General features: G+C 55.5%; 7 protein-coding genes across 7 annotated transcripts in view; 4 read left to right on the top strand and 3 right to left on the bottom strand.

Moving 5' to 3' along the window:
• Positions 1–402: 402 nt before the first annotated feature.
• Positions 403–2,734, bottom strand: VDAG_00202 (uncharacterized protein; the record flags this gene model as incomplete). Its single annotated transcript, XM_009651579.1, has 2 exons — positions 403–2,587; positions 2,647–2,734. 2 exons carry the CDS (start codon positions 2,732–2,734, stop codon positions 501–503), a joined length of 2,175 nt encoding a protein of 724 aa, XP_009649874.1. The 3' UTR covers positions 403–500.
• A 1,439-nt stretch (positions 2,735–4,173) lies between these two features.
• VDAG_00201 (cellular nucleic acid-binding protein) lies at positions 4,174–6,024 on the top strand (the record flags this gene model as incomplete). The annotated part of the gene is made up of 7 exons (XM_009651578.1): positions 4,174–4,210; positions 5,162–5,233; positions 5,291–5,310; positions 5,366–5,400; positions 5,451–5,616; positions 5,672–5,825; positions 5,876–6,024. Exons 2-7 carry the CDS (start codon positions 5,188–5,190, stop codon positions 6,022–6,024), a joined length of 570 nt encoding a protein of 189 aa, XP_009649873.1. The 5' UTR covers positions 4,174–4,210; positions 5,162–5,187.
• Positions 6,025–6,056: 32 nt separating this feature from the next.
• VDAG_00200 (medium-chain specific acyl-CoA dehydrogenase) lies at positions 6,057–8,606 on the bottom strand (the record flags this gene model as incomplete). Its single annotated transcript, XM_009651577.1, has 4 exons — positions 6,057–6,545; positions 6,601–6,733; positions 6,992–7,433; positions 7,502–8,606. The coding sequence occupies 4 exons, from the start codon at positions 8,604–8,606 to the stop codon at positions 6,525–6,527; spliced, it is 1,701 nt and encodes a 566-aa protein (XP_009649872.1). The 3' UTR covers positions 6,057–6,524.
• A 1,631-nt stretch (positions 8,607–10,237) lies between these two features.
• On the top strand, positions 10,238–11,903 carry VDAG_00199 (amine oxidase; the record flags this gene model as incomplete). Its single annotated transcript, XM_009651576.1, has 4 exons — positions 10,238–10,255; positions 10,308–10,902; positions 10,960–11,252; positions 11,313–11,903. The coding sequence occupies 4 exons, from the start codon at positions 10,238–10,240 to the stop codon at positions 11,901–11,903; spliced, it is 1,497 nt and encodes a 498-aa protein (XP_009649871.1).
• Positions 11,904–12,912: 1,009 nt separating this feature from the next.
• On the top strand, positions 12,913–19,259 carry VDAG_00198 (Atg2p; the record flags this gene model as incomplete). The annotated part of the gene is made up of 4 exons (XM_009651575.1): positions 12,913–13,086; positions 13,153–16,264; positions 16,355–19,185; positions 19,242–19,259. 4 exons carry the CDS (start codon positions 12,913–12,915, stop codon positions 19,257–19,259), a joined length of 6,135 nt encoding a protein of 2,044 aa, XP_009649870.1.
• Positions 19,260–19,973: 714 nt separating this feature from the next.
• On the bottom strand, positions 19,974–20,969 carry VDAG_00197 (dihydrodipicolinate synthase; the record flags this gene model as incomplete). The annotated part of the gene is made up of 1 exon (XM_009651574.1): positions 19,974–20,969. One exon carries the CDS (start codon positions 20,967–20,969, stop codon positions 19,974–19,976), a length of 996 nt encoding a protein of 331 aa, XP_009649869.1.
• A 257-nt stretch (positions 20,970–21,226) lies between these two features.
• The window catches only part of VDAG_00196 (glycosyl transferase family protein), a gene marked incomplete at both ends in the record, with an annotated part of 1,812 nt that continues 1,146 nt past the window's right edge, over positions 21,227–21,892 (top strand). The window contains 2 exons of the mRNA XM_009651573.1: positions 21,227–21,457; positions 21,794–21,823. Of these exons, the coding sequence (XP_009649868.1) occupies positions 21,227–21,457; positions 21,794–21,823 (261 nt within the window). The remainder of the gene's footprint in view (positions 21,458–21,793; positions 21,824–21,892) is intronic.

Here is a 21,892-nt window from a genome sequence, read left to right as displayed (position 1 = left end):
AAATGACTGTGGTCACCGCGATCACCGCCGATGAGGAAACTCAAAGTATTTTCTGAATAAAGGTACTGCACGAAGGGTAAAAGAGGGGGGGGGATGGCCGTGACAGACTGCTGCACGAGTGGGAGGGAGCAAGCGTGTCCGGGAGGGAACCGCGAGCTGGGTTGGCGGTCGAAAAATTACCGTTCGCCGGTTGGTTCAGAGCACTGGTGGAAGGAAAGTTGGAGAGCCGAGGATTAGTCAGACGCGGTGCGACATGATCCCAGAGTCCTCTGTGACGCACGGACCCTCTGTTGCACGAAGTTTCCAAGAGCCTCCTGTGACGGAGCAGGCAAGGAGACAACTGACTGACCACGCCGTATTGTCTAGCTGCGCTTTCCTCTTTCACACCATCAACTTATTTCTGACGGAAATGCCATTACGTCTAGCTAAGGGCCAAGCTCAGGGCCAATCCATCCACTATTGCTCTTCTAGTTGTCTGTCCGCCTGTCTCGTAGTAACACTCATTCGTCTCGGAATACCCACCGTCCCCCTGGCCTCATAGCCTCTCTGTATCGATCAACAGCCATCTGCCTCTGCCTCTTCTCTGCCTCTGCCTTCTCTGCTTCCACCTCCTGCGTGCTCGGAAACTCCGTGTTCCAGAAACCTGGAGGCGAAGCCCTTCGCGCGTACCTATGACGGTGCTTGCCCATCTGCTCAGCCAGCTCCCAAGTTTTTGCTTCTACCCACAGTTCCTCCTTCTCCTCTTTGGACATGCCCCATATCCTACTGATGCCGTCGCCGAGAAACTTCTCAAACAACTTCGTGTCCTCCGCAACGTTGCTGTTTCCGCGCTGGGCTAACGCCAGACCGCGGAACTGCTTGCCGCAGCACGACATGTCGGTGCAGCCAGGCAAGCAAGCTCGGTCATCTTTGCCGCGGATCACTTCGGAGAAGGCGTAGTCTTGCCCATTGTTGAATCTGGGGTTCACCTTGAAATCTTCTAGACGAAGATCTGCTGCCTGTTTCAAGCGCAGCGACCCTCGAACCTGGTCTTCCTGCCTTTTGTCCTCGCCTTGCTCCACCTGTCGCTGTAGGTTGGTAGCAGCGGCCCTGTTCCTGCCTTCCTTGGAAGACCGACCTGCGCTCTGCCGTCCGAACGGCAGCTCCCGTCGCCCGGGTGCCCCGAGATGGGCAAGGGTAGTATCGGCTCCAGAGCGCAGTGGTCGAGGAGCAGAACGCACGACTGTTGGCTTCTCCCCAGAACCCGGCGTGTTCAGAAGCCTATTCAGACGACTACCGCCTCGGGGGGGTTGTACCGAATCCCGATTAGCCTGTTTCCGAACCGCCCTCTGATAAAGGTTGCCGTCCTCTGCCAAGGATCCTATTCCTTGTGACAGCCCTTTGGTAGGAACCTTGCCCGCAGACTTGGTTGTCAATGGTCTCATCGTGCGCGCATTGGGGTTGATGGGCGTCAATGCTGAGGAGGGCAAGACGGTCCTCGTCGCTCGTAAATCGCCATCATCCGGCCGTATCAGAACTGCATTGCTGAGCGTCCTCGACCCGGCAGCATGTCCGGTAGCAGCTTCAGGAGCATCGGCTATGAACCTGTTCTTCCGTGGCGTACTTAGTTTTCGGCCGACCTCATCAAGGTCAAGACTGTCTTGGTGCAGTACTAGGTTCTGGCCCGAATCGGCAATAGAACTAGATCGCGAGAACTCGGTCTTGACACGACGCGAAGGCGGCTCCTCGGTTGTGGCCGCACTCTTTCGTTTTGCCACTGCTCGCTCCATCACAAGTATCGGACCGTCTGACGAAGGTTCGACTTTAATTTTCAGCGTCTTGACAGGATCAGCTGGGCGTGGCAAAGGCGGCAGCTCCACCTCAGCACAGATTGGAGCAAAGTTCGGGAATTCGTCTTCAGCGGGAGACGCCTTCGCGGAGGTCGTGGAGCGGGACAGTGGTGGGATTTCTCGGGTGACACAGAGCTCTCTTGTGCCCGCATCCACTCCAGGCTCTGAAGAAAAGCTGACACTGGCGGTCGCATCGATAGGCGGAGCGCTGGGTGGTACATGACTGGAGGCTCTGGTCGCCCTACTCGGCTCGAAAGCTAGCGCACCATCATCGCCATCGTCGTCGTGCGCAGCCATGGCGGCCCTATGAACCTGGTGCTGTAACGCCTCAATCTTCGCCTCTAGCTGAGTGATGTGCCCTTCGCGACGGCTTAGCTCGTCCTTCTTCTTGTTATATGCCGACATCAGTCGCCTGTAGTTCGAATCGAGGGCATCAAACTTCTTCTGCAATTGATGGCTCTTTACAAGCAGAGACTTTCTCGACTCCGAGGCTTCGATGGGTAGCTTTGATGGCGTGTCCAAAGTAGCCATGGGCGATTCGCTTCGTGGATTGGGCGAACTGCTTGCCGTCGTGGGTCGAGGCGCGACACCTCTGGGAACACTGCTGGCAGGTGTGGACTCTGTCTGATACCGCAACAAGTCCGCACGAAGACGGCGGTTTTCAGCCTCAAGGCTATCGACAGTCGCGGAGCGCCGCTTCAACAACTCCAGCTCTTCGTCGAGTCCATTCTTGCGCCTTCGTTCTTGCTCATTGAGCTCTGTAACCATCGTCATCAGCCAGCCGGAATTGAAAGCCGTGTGGTCAGGGACGACTCACCAGCCCGAAGATCCGTATCGATCTGGTTACACGCAGCTGTCAAGGCCTCCAAGATGGCGGGACGGCCTTTCTCGAACCAGCTCGCCATGATTGCGCCTACCTCGTCGTGTTGGGCTGTCAGCAAGTCATCCAGCAATCGAGGCGCGATGCACACACACACAATAGAGCTCTGACGCGTTGAGGCGAACCGTGGCGCGCCACATCACGTGGATCATGGACACCCCACCCACTGTGACTTGACAGCCTGTGACAGTTTCACCTCCGCCTCTCTCAATGCGTTGCTGTATTACAGAATGATCTCCAATTGTCACATATCTCACTGTATGAACTCGCAGCTTGGTTATGTCTATCAATCATTCGCCACCAGAAGGCTTCTCTTACGATTCAAGGCCTCTAAACCCTGACATTGAAGCACAGTCAAGTCTTCCAAGATCCTTCGAGGATAGGTCAACAGGTGGCCCAGGTGCCCCACCAAGCGCACCCCGCGTTCATGGGCCCCTCACCAACCTGGGCGAAGACCGAGCCCATTGAAGTCTGATGGGTCCTACGTGTGCCGCTAAGCCATTCACGAGACTACAGGGCTGCTTTCGACCGGGTGATGTTTTGCTTGGGAAATGCATTGGTGGTCCTTCGTGATCGGACATCGTCGATAGAGCACGTTTCGTACGATGGATCACAAAAGAACGGCGGTGCTAGCCGGTAAGGACCCTAGTTTTACCACTTGGCCGGGCTGGTTTCGTGTTCAGCCGCATGTCTCTGTCTGGGGTTTGGCCCTCGCAACCGTTAAAATGGGAGGGAAAAGTCAAAAGCCATATTCATCGTGTGAAGGCTTTTCCGCCGTTGCCGATTGGTTCTTTGAGTCCATCGTGCTGATGGCAACATTTCGGACAGCCTCGACGCTGCTGAAAGGCCTGATTGATTAAACCATTGACAGAGGCCACCGATTTTGATCAACATGATGCGTGGCGCATGTGCTCTGAAATAGCACGTGTACTAGTCTCTTTCCACAGTTAGTTGTTAGAGATCATCAGTAATTAAATGGTTGGGGGCTTCTCAAGCTCATGTTGCGACGTACATACTTGGTAGGTCTTCACTGGGTCTTCACCGCAAATGGCGGGGCAGACCAGTGTCGTGTTCTCATACTGCCACTGTCCCTTGTGGCAAACTGGTGGCGGTTTGATGGGTCTTGCTGCAGAAGGGGGCGAAAACGGACAGTGTGAGGTCGCACTTCTGCAAGGGACCAGCTGGGCTCCAGTCTGTTCCTCCCAGTGGAAGCGAGAACGAGGGCTAGAGGAGTCCCTCGGCGATTTTGAGAACGCTGTACCGCGGCGCATCACACGGCGCGTGGACAAGGAAGGCGGGCTGCCCGCCCAGGCCTGCCAGGATACCCCACTACAGACTAAATCTCTGTTTTTTTCCTACAAAGGACTGCCCGATCTCACTTTTCCCGCCTGACCACTTCACCTCCCGATCCTGTTGAACGTCTGAGAAGCAAGATACCCAAGAGTACGATCAATTCATCGAGTCGTTCTCTACATCCTACAACCTCACACCCAACCCACCTGTAAGTGGACTTCTTGCTACCATGTTCCCGTCTTGTCACCTGGCCCCAGTATCCTTTGATACAGGCATCATCGATCAGATCTGATCAAGATCCCTTTTCTACAACCCCCCCGCCGATTTGTCCCTTTGCCCTCGCTCGCTTCAGTATTACTATTACTACTGGAATTGGCTTGTACTTCTACCTTACACCCCCAATGTTGCGTTCGCGGTCACGTACTGCATTGCGTTGGACAAGCACGTCGACATGCCTGGATCGCGGATACTGGCGTCCAGTGCACCTGCCCTGCCATGTCAGCCAATATTTTCTCCCACCCCACCAAGCAAACCAGGCATGGCATGGGAAGCAGCCTCCAGGAATCGATCCACCAGGCGGTCTGAAGAGACTCAAGAAATTCATGCCACTTCATGCCGCACCTGCTGCCACTGCACCTGCTACTGCAGTCCTGTGCATGCAACTGCTTTCTCGCTCCTGCCACATTATTACCGCCTGCCTTTGCTATTTCTTCCTACCCATCTCAGCCTCTTTCCTTGCCGCACCACCGCCCACCAACTTTTTTCTCTCACACCAAAACCCATCCTGACCCCCTCATAAACCATCTCGCCATTCTTCACTCAAGTCACGGGCATTGGATTTCCTCTCCACTTTCTTTCACAGTCACCAGCCACCTCTAAGTATGTCGGACAACGATAGCCTACATCTTCCCCACCTCTTTCGTTCATCTAGGGAAGCGTGCCGGATGCCGCCTGGTTCAAGTGATTCAAGCCGCGGACTGTTACAAAATCCCAACATGATCGCCTCCTCAAAGACCTTTGGGCCGGAACACTTGTCCGCTTGGGTCCGATGCGAGCCAATATGCTGTCGTCGCACGCTTTGGGGTCTCCTCCCGATGCAATCATTGTCTTGCTTGGCGACATTTCTTCTTCAGTAACGGCCGCTGACTTTGATAATCAGAACCAAACACCTCAACAATCTTCACAATGGATTACCAGGGTTCTGCTCCCGCTCCCCGCACCTGCTACACCTGTAAGTCCTAGCACGTGTAGTTCCTGAAGAAGTTGCAGACACTAATGGTTCGTTCAGGCGGTGTCGTTGGCCACCAGGTATGATCACAGACGATCGCTATGACTGGCAAGACCATCCACTAACCTCTACAAGGCCCGCGAGTGCCCCCAGAAGGGTCCCGCTAAGTGGTAAGTCGCCTTCACCAACACTTGTGCTTTTGGTTGCTCACCATGAATAGCTACAACTGCGGCAACGAGGGCCACCTGAGCCGTGAGTGCCCTGACGGCCCCAAGGACAACAAGTCCTGTTACCGCTGCGGCCAGCCCGGCCACATCAGCCGTGACTGCCCCCAGTCTGGTGGCTCCATGGGTGGTGGCGGTGGCGGTGGTGGTGAGTGCTACAAGGTATGTTTTCTGTCTTCTCCGCGCCGTGACCCATCCTTGCTAATACGCTGTCCAGTGCGGTGAGCTCGGCCACATGGCCCGCCAGTGCCCCAAGGCCGGCGGCGGCTTCGGCGGCGGCTACGGCGGTGGTGCTGGTGGCTACTCTGGTGGTGGCGGCTACGGTGCTCCCAAGACCTGCTACTCGTGCGGTGGCTTCGGTCACATGTCTCGTAGGTTCAGTGCTTTCTTATCTCTGAATGTGTTCGCTGACCCAGGACAGGTGACTGCACCAACGGCTCCAAGTGCTACAACTGCGGCGAGAACGGCCACTTCTCTCGTGACTGCCCCAAGGGCGGTGAGGGTGGTGACAAGATCTGCTACAAGTGCCAGCAGCCCGGTCACATCCAGTCCCAGTGCCCCTCCGCTTAAGGGACTGAGACTTGTCGGTGAAGAGTCAACTTCTGTCCGGAATGGACAGCAAGAATGAATGCTCGTTGTGAAAGCCATTGCTTTGGCTTCGCCGCGACACGGACTCTAGTTCTCCGACGAGCGCTGTTTATTATGACAGCTATGTATACTGGTCTCCTCCTCTTTCGACGACCACACGGCACACAGGTAAACGACATCGGCACAAACGGAAAAGTTTTTCTTGTCTCAGAAAAGCATGAATCACGGACTTCTTTCTCACGCACAACATGATACCTCTCGCGCTCGATTACGATACATCTTGGCTATCGGCCCAAGATGACCGAATCGTTGGATGATGATGGCACGAACGAAACGGGGACGCTTGCGGGTGGATCGTTTTCGAAACTCGCTTTCGATTCTGGTGGATTCGGACCTGGGCGGACATGGCGGTTGGGGGAGTGGCAGAGCCCGCTGCTGCTTTCTCGGCGGTGGATGATCCCAGACGGTGGTTCCCGTCAGGATCAAGACAGGGAATGCGAAGTCTGCGTTGCACAATTGTGATGTCGTTGTTGGTGATTGTCTCTGGTGATGCTGTACGTTGCAGGCGAGGTTCGCCTCGGTAAGCAAAACCCCCTTCTCCCTCGTCTGGGTGGATTTGTATAATGTGACGGCACTGATCATCCTCACAGCGGGGGTGTGGGAAGCACTGCTGCCGTCGATACCACCCTGGCTTACGTGGATCATTTTACATGGTGTTCAGGTCAGCACGCGTGCCCGAGCATTCAACAGCCTCACAGAAGTCGCCATGGTTCTCTCGCGACAAGGAGCCGGAACCTTGGGGCGGTTGAAGCAACAAAATGATCACGACTCGAGCACATCAACATCTCAGCTACGGCAAGTTGTAACAAATTCGCTATTTGGCCATGGGCATGATCTACCCAACAATGTCTTGTACAGGATTTTCTCCGAGCCCTCAGCCAACACTTACAGCCTCTCCTTGGGCATGTGCCGCAAAGCCTGCCTCACACCCAAGTCGCCGAGCACCTCCTCAGCGCCTCCCAAGATGGCGTCGAACTTGACGCCCCTGTTGAAGCCCTCAATGATGCGGCCCATACCGGTCCTCGTCAGGCCACGACCACCCCAGATCTGGACGGCCTCGTCGGCAATCTCGTGGGCGGCGCGTGTTGTGGACATTTTTAGGAGACCAATGGGACCGCCAAGATGCTTGGATTGCTCCTTGTAGGGCATGTTGCACATTTGGTAGGTGATGGTCTCGAGCCAGGACTGGTTGGCCTCGGTGAGGGCGATCATCTTAGCAAGCTTCTGCCTGATAACGGGCTGCTCGATGAGACGTTTGCCAAAAACGAGTCGCTGGTTAGCCCACTTGAGGGACTCCTCGACGACGAGCCTGCAGTTGCGGACCGTGGCGCCTGTTCTTGGTCAGTATTCAAAAGACCACAGCTTTAAAAGGGGCGGGGGTTTCGTGGGTGCGACTCACTGGCCATGTTCCACCTCTCGTGGTTAAAGTTGCTCAGCACAACGTGGATGCCATTGTTCTCCGCGCCCAACAGGTTCTCAACAGGCACCTTCACGTCATCGTATGTGATGTATGCCGTGCCTGCTGTTGTGGAGTAGCTCGTCTTGATCTGCTTGGCCTCGACGCCCTCTCCGTGCTCGACCAACAAGACGCTCAGGCCCTTGTCGGTACGTACCGCGACCACAGAATAATCAGAAAAGACACCATTTGTAATCCACTTCTTCGTGCCGTTCACTATGTAGTGCTTGCCGTCTGCCGTCTTCTTTGCTGTCGTACGGATACCAGCAACGTCACTGCCAGCAAAGGCCTCTGTGATGGCCAGGCAAATCTTCTTCTTGCCGCTGAAGACCTCCTTGGAAATCCTGTCGCGGAGCTCGGGCTCGGCAAAGTTGAGCACAACAGTGAGACCAATGGTCATGCCGGCCATGTTGCCGTCCTGGAAGCCACGGGCGCCCGTGCGGGACAGCTCCTGGCTGACGATCATGTCGTGAAAGTAGTCAAACTCCTTGCCGTCGACGACGCCCCCGAGCAGCTCGACGCCGTGAAGGTGGGGGCCGGGACCGAGACGCATGTGCAGGACGCCGGCGGCGGACATGCGGTCGATGAGGGCCTGGGAGATGTACTCGCCAGAGTCCTCGCACTCGCGGGCCTCGGGGGTGACGTAGCGGTCTGTGAACTCACGCATGGCGCGCTGCAGGCGGCGGTGGCTGTCGTTGAAGTAGGGCGAGCGGAAGGCCGGGGTCAGCCAGAGGGGCTCGGCGTAGGGGACCTGGGAGAGCTCTCCGGGGCCGGGCTGGACGACCTGCGGGGTCTCGCCGGCGACGGTGCCGATGAGCAGGGTCTTGTCGTACTTTGTGAGGACTTCGTGGCGGTGCAGGTTGTAAAAGTCGGCCGTGGCGTCCTTGCCGGCGACCTGGAGGAGGACGGCGGCGCCACCGGGGTGGGCATCAAGGAAGTCGGTCAGGTCGTAGACCTTGGAATCGATGATGGTCCACAGGGCGTCGCTGTGGTTGTTCTTGGCCACATCGTCGCGCGAGTAGGTTTCGGTGGGGGGTGAGGGAGCCATCTTGACGGGTGTTGTGTTTGGTTGGACGGGGAGCTTGGGAGGAAGTTCAAACTGCGGCGGAGCTGCACAAGACAAGAACGCGGCAGGGACGCCAGACATGGAAAGGATGGGTATTTAAAAACGAACCAGGCCCTCGGTATGTAAAGTTTCGGGACTTCTGGACAGGGACGACCGGCGAGGGCCGAATCCGCGGCGAGTGAGCGAGCCTCGGCATGTCTGGAGAATGGGGGGGGAGCACTGGCCATGCTGAGAATAAGGGATTAGTGATTGGATGAGGCCGCCTGAGTACTCCACTGAAGCGGGCGTGGGGCAAATAAGACAGCGCGCTCGCAAGAACTGTACAAGTAGTCGCTTCACGTGGTGTGTGTTTGTGTGTGTGGAGGCTGCCACCAACGTACACCTCATGTAACGCTGGTAAACCTTCCGGCGGACGCAAGGCACAGGTGTACGCGTAGTACTATCATGGCCGTGGCGTTCGAGACGGCGTTCGAGAGGCTCATGGTGCGGTTGGCATGTTTGAACACGCATCCGGATCAGAACGAATGCCTCACCAATCTGTGGTACCTCGGTACCTAAGCACCCCGGAGCTAGCCGAGACCCCGCAGCCAGCCAGCCCTTTTGCGGTTTTGCGGTTTTGCGGTTTTGCGGGGGACGTTATTCGCCAGCCCTGGTTTCTCCAGTTCTTGGCAGTGGTGTGCCCTCCTTCTCAACGCCCATGCCGTGACTTGACAACACCAAGCATGGCAAGGTTGGGGTTCTAGGCGCCTCTGCTTCACGACCCTGTCCGATCTTTTCTCTGTCACAGAACCGCATCAAGGAACTTGCCCGTTCATTCACCATACTACGTTGTAAGTGGGCATTTTTTCTTCTGGTCATCTGACCCATTTGCCTTGTCAATGCCCAGTTGCCTGCCCATGGTTGTCGCATGTTTTTTTTATGCTTCACGATGACTTCGTATTGGATCATTGACCAGGCCTTGATCACTGCGTTTCATGCCTGTGAACAATGCTCTGTGGGGTGGCTGACCATCATGTCCTATGGCCACGTGCTGTGCCTGTCTCTTGCGGATGGCATTGGCTTCGGTCCATCCAGTGCGTCAGCTGCTGGCTATCGGGCTCATTGCTCCCATTGTGACCTCGAAACCTATCTCCGTCTTGTAAGAGACGCATGGCACCTCAGCCTGGTCAGTCACTGTGGGCAAGATTGTCATTCCAGCAGGATGTACTTTGCAGGCATCACCCCCTTTTTGGGCAATACGACATACTGAGTTCTCTCTCATACAAGTGTCTATTGTGACCCCATGTACTCCAGCCTTTCTCTCTCCAGACGTACGACCGTCAGTCGCCTCAGTTTGCGGAAGTGTGCATATTTTGTGAGACCAGAAACCCACGCCGGGCCCTTCTTCCTCTGCCGCGTGCATGCAAAACTACTGTATCACAGAACAGCTGCAATCTTTCCTCAATCACCCCTGTACTATCAGAGACTAGACAAAACACAACACCAAATTGGATGCTTACCCCACGTCCTGCACCAGTACTGCCGATCGAGCCCCGTCTGGGATCTATCGGGATCTCTTTCACTCCCAGAGCCTTGTGGGAACCGACCATTCACACGCTCTCCAACCGCTCGTCATGGAGAAACCAGGTGTCGTCAGTACTCTCAACCTCTGTATGCAAACAGCAGAATCATTGACTCGTAAAGAATGTTGCATGCGAGGCCAACGAACCAGAGAAATCTCTCCACGTAGCCGTCATAGGAGCGGGACTCGCCGGTCTGCGTTGCGCCGACATCCTCCTGCAGCACGGATTCCGGGTCACGCTCATCGAAGGCCGGGACCGGCTTGGAGGTCGTGTCGCCCAGGAACGGCTACCCAACGGCCACTTGGTTGACCTGGGCCCGAACTGGATCCATGGAACTGACGACAACCCTATTCTTGATCTGGCCAAAGCTACCGGCACAGCTGTCGGTACCTGGGACGAAAGCTCCCACGTGTTTGACGAAAATGGAAACTTGTTTGCAAGGCAGGAGAGCGAGCGGTATTCTCAAATCATGTGGAAGATGATTCAGGAGGCATTTGAATATTCCAATACACGCTGCCCTGACATTCCTGCCGAGGAAAGTCTTCTTGACTTCTTTCGTCGCAAACTTCCAGAACACATTCCCGACACGGAATCGGATCACCTCAAGGACCGCGCGTTCGTGTTGCAGTTGGCCGAGTCCTGGGGCGCCTTCGTGGGCAGTCCAGTGTCCACCCAGAGCCTCAGGTTCTTCTGGCTCGAGGAGTGCATCGATGGCGGTAGGTAGCAAGATGAAGAGCAGGAACATGGCACTGCAAGACTGACCATCGCCATAGAAACCTTGTTCTGCGCTGACACATATCGTAAGATATTGAAAACGGTCGCGAGACCTGCCCAAGCGAAAGCGACCATCATGTTGGGCACCAAAATCACCAGGTTCGATATCCGGACATCGGGCTGCTCAAGGCCTCGGGTCCATACAGAGGAAGGCCAAACCCTAGAATTCGATGATGTGGTCTGCACAGCTCCACTAGGGTGGCTGAAGAAGAACCTGGATGCCTTTCACCCCTCGCTACCAGATCGTCTCCAGCAAGGTATTGCAGCCATAGGCTATGGTTGCTTGGAGAAGGTAAGTAGACCGGGAACAGGCAGTAGACTCTCCCGCCTTTTGGAGCTGACACATTGGTAGGTGTACATCAGTTTTCCTCAGCCGTTCTGGTTGACCCCTGATAAGACCGGGCGTTTTTTGCAAGGCTTCTGCCAGTGGCTCGCCCCAAAGTATGCACTGGAGTCCAATCCGACACGTTGGAGCCAGGAGACCGTTGAGCTAGCTTCGCCAAGTCTTGGAACCTCGCATCCCACGCTCCTCTTCTACATCTTTGGAAACGAGTCTCGCTTCATCACGCAGCAGGTCAGTAGTTTGGGGACGAAGCAAGAACGCGACGACTTCCTTCGGAGCTTCTTCAAGCCATACTACTCTCGATTGCCTCAGTACGACGAGTCGTCTGCCGATTGCTTACCGACAGCCTTCCTGTCGACGGATTGGCTCCATGATGATCTCGCAGGGAACGGCAGCTACTGCAACTTCCAGACGGGCCTCGGGCGGGGTGACGACGATATTCGGGCCATGCGCGAGGGGCTCCCCGAAGGCGGCTTGTGGTTTGCAGGGGAGCATACGGCGCCGTTCGTTGCTCTGGGCACGGCGACGGGGGCATACTGGAGTGGCGAGAATGTCGGGCGAAGAATAGCAGAGATGCATGGGCGAGGTCCACGAGCGTAGAGAAACTGTCAAGGCAGCACCATAGGGGCTCGTCGTACCCATCAAATATCATGATTTAGCCGGGTAGAACAATAGGGAGACGCTGATCATTTTCAAGATGAGCATCTACCTAGTTAACAGTCGTGGGGTAATCTTCCAGTGGAGTGCTCTGTTGTTTATTGTGTGGTGTTGGCTGAAGTTGGTTTTGGTGACACTTGGGTAGGTACCTACCTAGGCACCTACAGCCGCCTGTAAGGCCCCATGCCGGGACCACTTGAGATCAACTTGGCTTGTAACCAGAGTCAGACAGACATGAGCCCAGTCCAATATAAGGTAGTCAAGTGGTGTAGTGCCAGTATTGCCGTCAAGTGACTACGAGACATGACTGGTAGCGGGCCAGGGGGAGGCAACCAGAACAGCGCGGCCAAGGGAGTCACAAGCTCACATGCTCCTACTGACTGGCCTGAGTGTCTTGTGGGGCACTAATTGGGTGGCAGGATGTCACCTTGGTCTCCTCGACCCAAACTCTCTCTACTACATCTGTTTTACTCCTAAACCTATTGACATTCCGGCCTCGCTTTTCTGCTACGCCAACGTAGCGATCGAGGGGAAAGCGCTGTGCGATTTGACGCCCATTTGCTCCCTGACTCTGCGAAGACATTGCGCCCCAAATGACGACAAGCACACCATGACCTGTAACCCCCGCTCTCGGCCGCGGGTCAACTGATAACAACACCACTGGCTGTTGCCACTGGGACAGCTAAGGGAGCCTGTGTCTGTCACGACAGCGTCGCGACAGCCTCGCTTTCTTCGCAAGACCTACCGCATCTGCTGTCTACCCTTCTATTAAGCTTTTGCCGCTCTTGCGGCTTGGCCTGAGGTGGTAACGACTGGGCGACAGCAACCTTGACGGCACCACATCATCTAGGCTCAACCCCGCCAAAACCCGACCAAGAGATCTACCTACCTCTCTCCCTCCCCCCCGGCACACACCCTCGTGGATCATCCGGAAAGTCATCCACGTCTAACTATGGCGACTTTCTTCCAGAGCTTCAGGAGCTCGACCATGCCGAAGCGGCTGCTACGGTATGCTCTGTCGAAGCTCGAGCTTCTGGAAGAGGAGACGCTCGACATCGAGAACCTGGAGTTCGCCCTAGGCCGGAACACCGTCTTCGAGTTCAAAGATGTCGGCATGAGACTCAAGGTACGCACAACTTCCAGGGTCCCTCACCACCGCCCACGGTGCAAAACTAACATGCTTGGCCTGTAGAAACTCGAAAGCCTGCTGAACCTCCCCCCCGCCTTCCGGCTCCAACGAGCCAAAGTCCTCAAGCTGACGGTGACCATTCCTATGGACTTCTATACGAGCCCGATAAACATTGAGGTCGACGGTGTCGACATCCGTCTCAGTGTTGTTGGAGGCGACGAAGATAAGAATAAAGAGAGGGCAGCCAGAAAGACGCGCGACGAGCCGGACGTTGTGCCAGATACACTTGATCTCGCAGCTTCGTTTCTCGAGACGCAACCACTGGCAGAGAAGAGGAAGCTCGAGGAAGCTCTGGCATCCGAGTCCCAAGACTTGGGAGCATCGGTTGCCACGGCGGATAGCTTCGCAAGCGAGGAAGACGAGCCAGGCTTTGGCACCGGCCAAGCACTCTCGCTCCCGTTTTTCCTGGCAGATTTCCTCCAAGGTATCATTGACCGCACTCAAATCCGGATTAGAGGCGTCATCTTCCAGCTCGATGTCGAAGTCCCTTCCGACGACAGCACAGCCGCTTCTGATATCGTGGCGTTCCAGATCGCCCTCGACCAGATCGATGTCGAGGGAGTGACGGCGGAGTCTAGAAATAACCAGGACGATCCTCTGATCCAGCCCAAGGAAGGGAAACGCCATATAGCCCTGTCTCGCATACGCGCATACCTCATCTCGGAAGCCAATGTGTTCTCGAGTTTCTCTCGGTCCCCATCAATGACATCGCCTGCCATTTCTCAAGCCCCATCTTTCTCCGAGCGCGCCACGCCGTCACCACCCCCTACATCGCTTCAGACGACCGATCTGCGACAAAGCAGTCATGTCGATAACTTGGCTAGTCACCCTAGCATGCATCACAACGATACGATGGAAGACTCCGTTGAGCTGAACGAAATTGACGAGGCTCTCTTACGTGACAGTGAGGATGCGCTGCAAATACCGTATGACTTGGCAGATGAGCCTGGACCAGAGGACGAGAATACACACACACCACGAGCTTCGATTTATGAAGATTTCCCCGGATCACACGCCGACAGTTATAGTGCATCGAAGCCTAGCGACAACGCTCATGGCTTGGCATGGGGCGAGTGGTCGTCGGAGCCGCCGCCAGACTTGCTCGAGGAAGCGCTGTCAAGTCCACTCCAGGGCTCTTTTCATGTTCCAACCGACGCGCAACAAAGAAGTGGCAGTCCAACAGGACCAGCTGCGACTGAGCCCTCGGAAGACGATGACCTGGCTAGGTCACAGCTCTTCACTCACGAGGAAGCCGAGAGCATGTACATGAGTGCGTTTTCACAGGCCGAGTCGAAGCAAATGCCGTCCCAGCAACTCCCATCATATTTGCCTGCTGACGCGGGGTTGAGCCCAGCCTCATCGCCAGATCTGAGGAAATATGAGCCTGGCACCCGAGTTATACCTGAATTTGATGCCGTCCATCCGCCTGATGATACATATTGCAGCCCTGGGACGTCCGAGTTGCTTACTGAAGATGAAGCACCAATATACGCACAGCTGGAGGATGACAAAAATTTCGAAACTACTATAGATGAATCAGCCCCGGATCCTGCCGCGTTTTTCAGCGAACCATCAGGTCTGGTGCAGGAAGATATTCCAACTCCGCGCGGCCCAACAAGACTGGTCAAGGAGATAGTGTCTCTTGCGCTTATCTCAATCTATGTGCCCTCAATGCACAAACATATACATGTGCAGCCGGCCCCTCAACTCGAACGTACGGCGTCACCAAGGCTGGCACGATCTTTTGCGCCGCAAGTGCCTGGGGCATTCTCGGTATACTCCACCTCTCCGAGCATGGAGGCCAGTGAGGCACCGCAGACTCACACATCCAAGCCGACTGAATCACATGCCGATGATTCTTTCGAGATCAACCTATCTCCGGTTGACGTGAGATTTGACGCTTCACTGGCTTTCCTGCTGGCTACCGTCGTCGGCAAGTTGTTAGAAGCTGTCCGTGGAGGACCAGCTCTCAGTCGAGTTGACGAGCCGCAGAAGGGGCAAGAAAAATCAACAAACAAGTCCACTGTGAAGCTCGCTGTCGAAAAAATATCTCTCGTGTTTCTTAACCAGTTGGGCGGGGTTGCGGACACTGCAGAACGAGTTCTTGGATCTGGGGATCTACATCTGCAACCGGAGATTCTTCTTCAAAGCGTCTTGGAAAGACTCTCCATCTCTATCGAAAACTCTGGTTTAAAAACGGAAACGAGTATAGATCTCGAGAAATTCCGGCTGGGCTATGCTACCGACGACATTCTATCGTTTGATCAGAGCCTGCAGATGCGTACATCTGTCATGGATAAATTTCCTTCTCCTGGGGCGGATGTCTCCCTGAAGCTCATCCAGACGCTTGACTCAATACGAACTGAAATCACTACCCTTCCTCTGCTTGTACAGCTCGACTTGCGGAGGCTGGATGAAACTTTCAGCTGGTTCGGAGGACTAAGCAGTTTCCTGCACATGAGCTCTTCCATGACAGCAAGTTCTTCGCCATCCAGCAAAAGTCAGATCCAGTCGCCATCGAAGCCCAGAGGCGTTCGTTTCGACACCCCTATCAATCCGGATGACAAGTCTGCTTCCTCTCTGAACAAGGTTGACATGAGGATTGGCGGCTTCAATCTTGAGCTCCGCGGCAAGGAATGCAGCGTTGGCCTTGAGACGAGCGCGATCAAGATGGTCAGTAGGGCGTCTGGCATGGGTTTCGCCATCAGCAAAGCACGCCTCGCCGGCCCGTATCTGAAAAATGGTCGGCGTGATCCTCCGATCATGGTGACACTGGGAAGTCTTCGCTTCGACTACCAAAACTCGCCCACTGCCCAGGATCTGGAGCGGCTGCTTGAGCTCATCATACCGTCAAAGGCCAAGTTCGACCAAGGAGATAATGAGATCATGGTCGATACCCTGCTGAGACAGAGGCGGAAAGGCGCTGTTCTACGAATCAACTTGGAGCAATTTGACATTAAAGTCAGCCATCTGTCGCACCTTCAGTGCCTGCCTGGCTTGGGCGAGGAACTTGCACGCCTGGCAATCGTTGCAAAATACCTACCAGAAGATGACAGGCCTGGTCTATTGACCTTGGGAAAGATTATGGACGCCCGTGCGAGTCTCGACCTTGGTGGTAAGATTGGTCTCGTTACGGCCAACCTGAAAGAATTTGAAGCCGCACAGATAACTATCCCGTCGCTGATAGCTTTCGGGATTGGATCAGTGTCGGTCAGGAGAAATGACAGCGAGGATCTCGTCAGCTCACCTAGTGCTGCTCAGCTAACAAGCCCTGTGCTTATGGTGCGCATGGTTGGCGATGAAATTGAACCGGTCATCAAGGTTCAAATGCGCGCTATCACCATCGACTATCGGGTGCCAACCATCATGGATGTCCTCGGTCTGGGTGCCGATGCTACTCCCCAAGACTTTGAGGCCAGTCTGGCAGCGTCTGTAGCCAACTTGGGTGATCAAGCACATCACGCTTTAACGAAAGACACCAAGCCGACAGTATCGCGTCGATCGGGCGACCTAAGCAAGTCCAACAGTAAACCCATGAAGGTGGACATTCTGTCCAAGGATTGTTTAATTGGACTGAACCCCTTGAAACAGCCCTCAAAGCTTTTCATTGTCCTGACAGATGCTCACCTGGAAGTCATTCTTCCCAAAGACGTCAACACCCAAGCAACGCTCCATCTCAACAAAGCATCGCTTCTCCTCACCGACGATGTTGCGAAGGCGGCCACCGTGGACGAGCGGAACACTGAACGCCAGCGTGGAGGCGATGCTGCTTCGCAACAAGTCGCGGATCTGGCGGCGAGGGGCTATGTAAACATCTGTTTCATCTCAGCGGCAAAGGTGCTTGTGAGAGTCACCGCGAACCCGGTTGATGGGGAAAAACGCATGGATGTAGAGATGCGCGATGATTTACTCGTTCTTGAGACATGCGCTGACTCGACACAAACACTTATATCTCTTGTGAACGCGCTTACACCCCCGACGCCCCCAACGAAAGAGAACAAGTATCGGACCAAGGTTGTTCCAGTACAGAACCTGCTGGCATCTATTGCACCCGAGGCATTTGGCAGGGCCGAGGGCGCCTATGACTTTGACGAAGACTTTCCAATGGCACAGGGCCTCGGGAGTGATGATGAGTACGACGTGACGATTGAGTCAGGTTCGTTGCCAGCTGCTTCGGGCTTATATCAAGACGAACATGTCATGGAAGAAGTCTTCGACGCCGGAGGGTCAGCCATCTCAATCAATTCTGCCGCCCACGCGAGCCGTACATCTGATTCGAACTTCAACATCAGTTCGTCGGATGTCTCTGACGGAAGTGGTGATCTGGATATTGACGAGAACTACTTTACTCATCGACAAGATCTCGACAGCAAAGCCCGGATCTGGAACTCGAAGCAGAACAGCTACGACCAGGCACCAGCTGATCTCGTGAGGCGAAGTCCACTGCGAGTCACAGTTCGCGACGTCCACGTTATCTGGCACCTTTTCGACGGCTATGACTGGGCTCGAACGCGAGATGAGATAACAAGAACAGTGGAAGAAGTCCAGACGAAGGCACTAGAGCGGCGCAAGGCAGGCCCTACGACCTATGAAGATGAAGAAGACGATGACACAGCTGTCATTGGAGATTATCTCTTCAACTCCATCTACATTGGCATCCCAGCCCAGTATGATCCTAGAGATCTGGCGCAGATGGTGAACGCAGATCTGAACGACAATGCCACTTATACCGAGACAGAGTCCGTGGCAACCACTGCATTTACTGCTACAGGCACTCGAGCTGGAGGGGCACCAAGGTTCAAAAAGAGATTACGACTGGGCCGCAGCAAGCACCACAAAATCTCGTTCGAACTTCAGGGCGTGAACCTTGACCTCATCGTATTTCCTCCCGACTCTGGAGAGACACAAAGCTCGATTGACGTCCGAGTTCAGACTCTGGAAGTTTACGACATGGTTCCCACATCGACTTGGAAGAAGTTTGCGACGTATGACCAAGATGCGGGCGAGAGGGAAATGAATACAAGTATGGTTCGCCTCGAGCTCTTGAACGTCAAGCCGCATCGAGACCTAGCTGCGTCTGAGATGGTCCTCCGCGTCACCCTTCTGCCACTCCGCCTTCACGTTGACCAGGATGCTCTTGACTTCATTACGCGATTCTTCGAATTCAAAGACGACAAGATACCTGTGCACAGCTCCCCTAGCGACGTCCCCTTCCTACAAAGGGTTGAGATTATGGACATCCCTGTCCAACTGGATTTCAAGCCAAAACGAGTCGATTACGGTGGACTCAAGTCGGGCCGGACTACAGAATTCATGAACTTTGTCATTCTGGACCAGGCGCACATGACTCTACGCCATGCCATCATCTATGGTGTGCAAGGATTCGATCGAATGGGCAAGACTCTTAACGATATCTGGATGCCTGATGTCAAGAGAAATCAACTGCCCGGCGTCCTCGCTGGTTTGGCACCTGTGCGCAGTCTAGTCAATATCGGCAGCGGCTTCAAAAACTTGGTTGAGATTCCTATCAAGGAATACCAGAAGGACGGCCGAATCTTCCGGAGCCTCCAGATGGGCGCGACAGCTTTTGCACGCACCACCGGGACGGAGATGGTCAAGCTCGGCGCGAAGCTGGCGATCGGAACACAGACCGCTCTTCAAGGCGCCGAGGGACTGCTTACCACCAGGCCGCCGACTGCCGAGACAACAAACTGGGATGGTGACGACCCAGCTGATGCGGACGATCATCAGAAGCAGATCAGTCTATACGCAGACCAGCCTACCGGTGTGATCCAAGGATTGCGCGGCGGTTACCAGAGCTTGATGCGCGATCTGCACTCGACCCGCGATGCTATCATTGCGGTGCCGGGTGAGGTCATGGACAGCCAGAGTGCACAGGGGCTGGCTCGCGTGCTGTACAAACGAGCGCCCACAATTGTGTTCAGGCCGGCCATCGGCGCGAGTAAGGCGATCGGCAAGACACTGATAGGGGCAACAAACTCGCTTGATCCGCAGAACCGACGACGCGCTGAAGAGGTGAGCCACCAAGCGAACTGCCCGAGCATTGTATCCCATGCTAACTACTGTCACAGAAATACAAGAGGCATTAAGTTTCAACGTCAGTCTCAGTCGCGATGTCTACTCATCTCTCAATCGATACCAAGACTGCCAAGCAAAAAGGGGCATCAAGTTTGACCCTGCGACGACGACACGAAACACTGGCATCATAGACGGACGAACTGGCGAAGGCGGGCTCCTCTTTGTTTTCCTTTGTATCTTGCATTCTGTTTTCTTACCCGAGGAGTTGACCACGCATGCTGAGCCGAACTACATGATACCCCTAGACCTGTGCTTGGCCATGTAGGAAACATTGATCCAGGGGTGAGGTCGCGACCACTCGTTGCGGACCGAGCTGAAGGAGCTTGAAGCCATTGTTAGGATTTTGTTTTCCCCGTCGATGTGATTGTTTTTGCTTTTAGCGAGGGCCTGGAGGCGTTTTTTTTTTCACCTGCTGTCTTTTGTGTGGCTTCTCTGTTTTGGAAAGCAAGATTGGTTGTGCATGTTTCCGCGAGGCTTAGGGGAGGCAAGAGAGGAAATGCAGACGCAGGTCATATCACGACAAAGTTCATAGCCACCACCTCATAGTTGAGAGTTAAAAAAAAAGAACCATGTGATTGACATTTTATCATGTCCGTCAGTGAACGCCGCACGAGTGGGACGACACCATCTGTTCCTTCATGTGGAAAACCTGTCTAAGATATGCCCGTCTAGAGATCGCTCCTCCCATGTCCATGCCCATGCCCATGCCCATTGTCCTATTTCTTTCACTGGCCACCTAGGCTCTTCTCGATGGCCTCGAGGGGCTCGAGAACGCTCTTCCACTGGGCCCACTCGGCGTCGCCGCCAGGGATGCCTCCGTGCAGGGGCAGACGGGTGCCGTCAATGTCGCCAAAGCCGCGCAGGCGGCTGATGGCCTCCTTGATGCCCACGGTGCCGAACTTGACGACAATTTCCTCGACGCCGCTGACGCGGAACTGCAGCAGGCGGCGCTCGGCGGCCTCTTCGTCCGTGGGGCGGACCTTGACGGCAAGCTCATAGAGGCGAACGACGGAACGGGGGAAGAAGCCGGCCGAGCCGTCAATGGCACCGGCGGCACCGATGGACACGACGGGGAGGAGGTGCTGGCCCAGGCCGGTAAAGGTGGCGAAGGCGGTGTGGTCGATGGAGGGGTTCGCGGCGATGAGGGCGTGGTGGGAGGCGTCGCCGTGGGAGAGCTTGCAGCCGACAATGTTGGGGTGGGCGGCGAGGATCTCGTAGGTGGAGGGGGCAACCTTGACGTTGTTGGACACGCCGGGGTAGTGGTAGATCAGGACGGGAAGAGGGCTGCGGTCAGCGACGGCGCGGAACCAGGCGATGATGCCGGACTGGGTGCTGGCGCCGGCAAAGTAGCCGGGGACGAGACAGAGGCCCCACTGGGCGCCGGCGTCGCGGGCGGCCGTCAGGTGCTCGACCGTCTCGTCGACGCCCTGGGTGGCGGTGCCGGCGATGATGGGGTAGTCGGAGAAGCCAGCCTTGTCGAGGGCGGCGCGGGCGGCGGAAAGAACCTGTCCGCGTTCAGCGAGGCGAAGGTGGACGGCCTCTCCGGTCGAGCCGAGAATGACAAGGCCCTTGATGCCGGCCTGGGCGAGGTATACAGAGTGGGCAGCCTGCGTCTCGAGGTCGAGGGGAGGTGTGATGGGGTCATAGGAAGCGGCGGACTTGCGGGCGAAGAAGGTGGGGACGGGGACGTAGATGCCCGGGGGCGGCGCTGCGGAGGGCATGGTGGTGAAGTTCTGGTCGGATCGTCGTGGTCGTGTTAATCAGGAGTGTAGCGCAGAGGATTGTTTGTATCCGGCGGCTTAGAGGGTCCCGTTATTCGTCTGGTTCGGCGGCGCAAGGTGAGAAAGGGTATCGTGAGATTGTTGGGAGGATGCAACAAGACAGTAGAATGTGGAGGGACAGCCCGCGTCTTTAGAACAAGCAGAACAGAGACCCCGCGGTCGATGGGACGTTGACGCGCCGAGGCTGGGACGCCATAATGTGGTTGCAAATGATCATGGTCGGCAGCTCGGGGCATCATGCAGCGATCGCGCGAGCCGATGTCGTGATGTCGATCCACATGGCGTCTCCGGGTTTTGCTAGTTCTGCCAGTCATCTGATTGCCCGCCCTCCTGGGCCATTGCGACCCTTGAGGCAAGACGATGGAGGGGCTACGTGCTGCGAGGCGCCAAAGGCGTGGTGGATCGACGACTTCGGGATAGGGGCTAGGGTGTGCCGAGGGAGAGCGAGGTCGAAGGGGTCAGATGATTGACCAGGCTCTATGTTTCGTACCTGCCCACGCGAAGATGATGTGATCCATGTTGTCGTAGACAATGCCATTTGGTTTTTGATGATTTGGGGTCCTTTCTGCTTTTCGGCGTCAGCACATGTGTGAGATGATGAGAGGAGGTTACTCGGTTGGCCCCATTCGTGAGAAGGAGGTGCCAACCCACCACAGAGACAAAGAATGGGAAAGAGCCCCCCCCGCGCCCCCCCCCCACCAGAGTCGTGGCGTCATGACCCCGCCAAAATATGCTTATCGTACATTCTAAAACCCTTATCGAAGCGGCAGCGACGCGATGATACCTACCTTAAGGTAAGGTACCTGAGTAAGGAGGTAGAACGAGCTTCGCAAACCCCTCAACACCACACCCAGGTATCGTGG

This window comes from Verticillium dahliae, genomic scaffold, assembly GCF_000150675.1.
Source record: "Verticillium dahliae VdLs.17 supercont1.1 genomic scaffold, whole genome shotgun sequence".
Lineage (NCBI taxonomy): Eukaryota > Fungi > Ascomycota > Sordariomycetes > Glomerellales > Plectosphaerellaceae > Verticillium > Verticillium dahliae.
The sequence above is the reverse complement of the archived record's forward strand: the minus strand, read 5'-3'. Positions and strand labels throughout refer to the sequence as shown.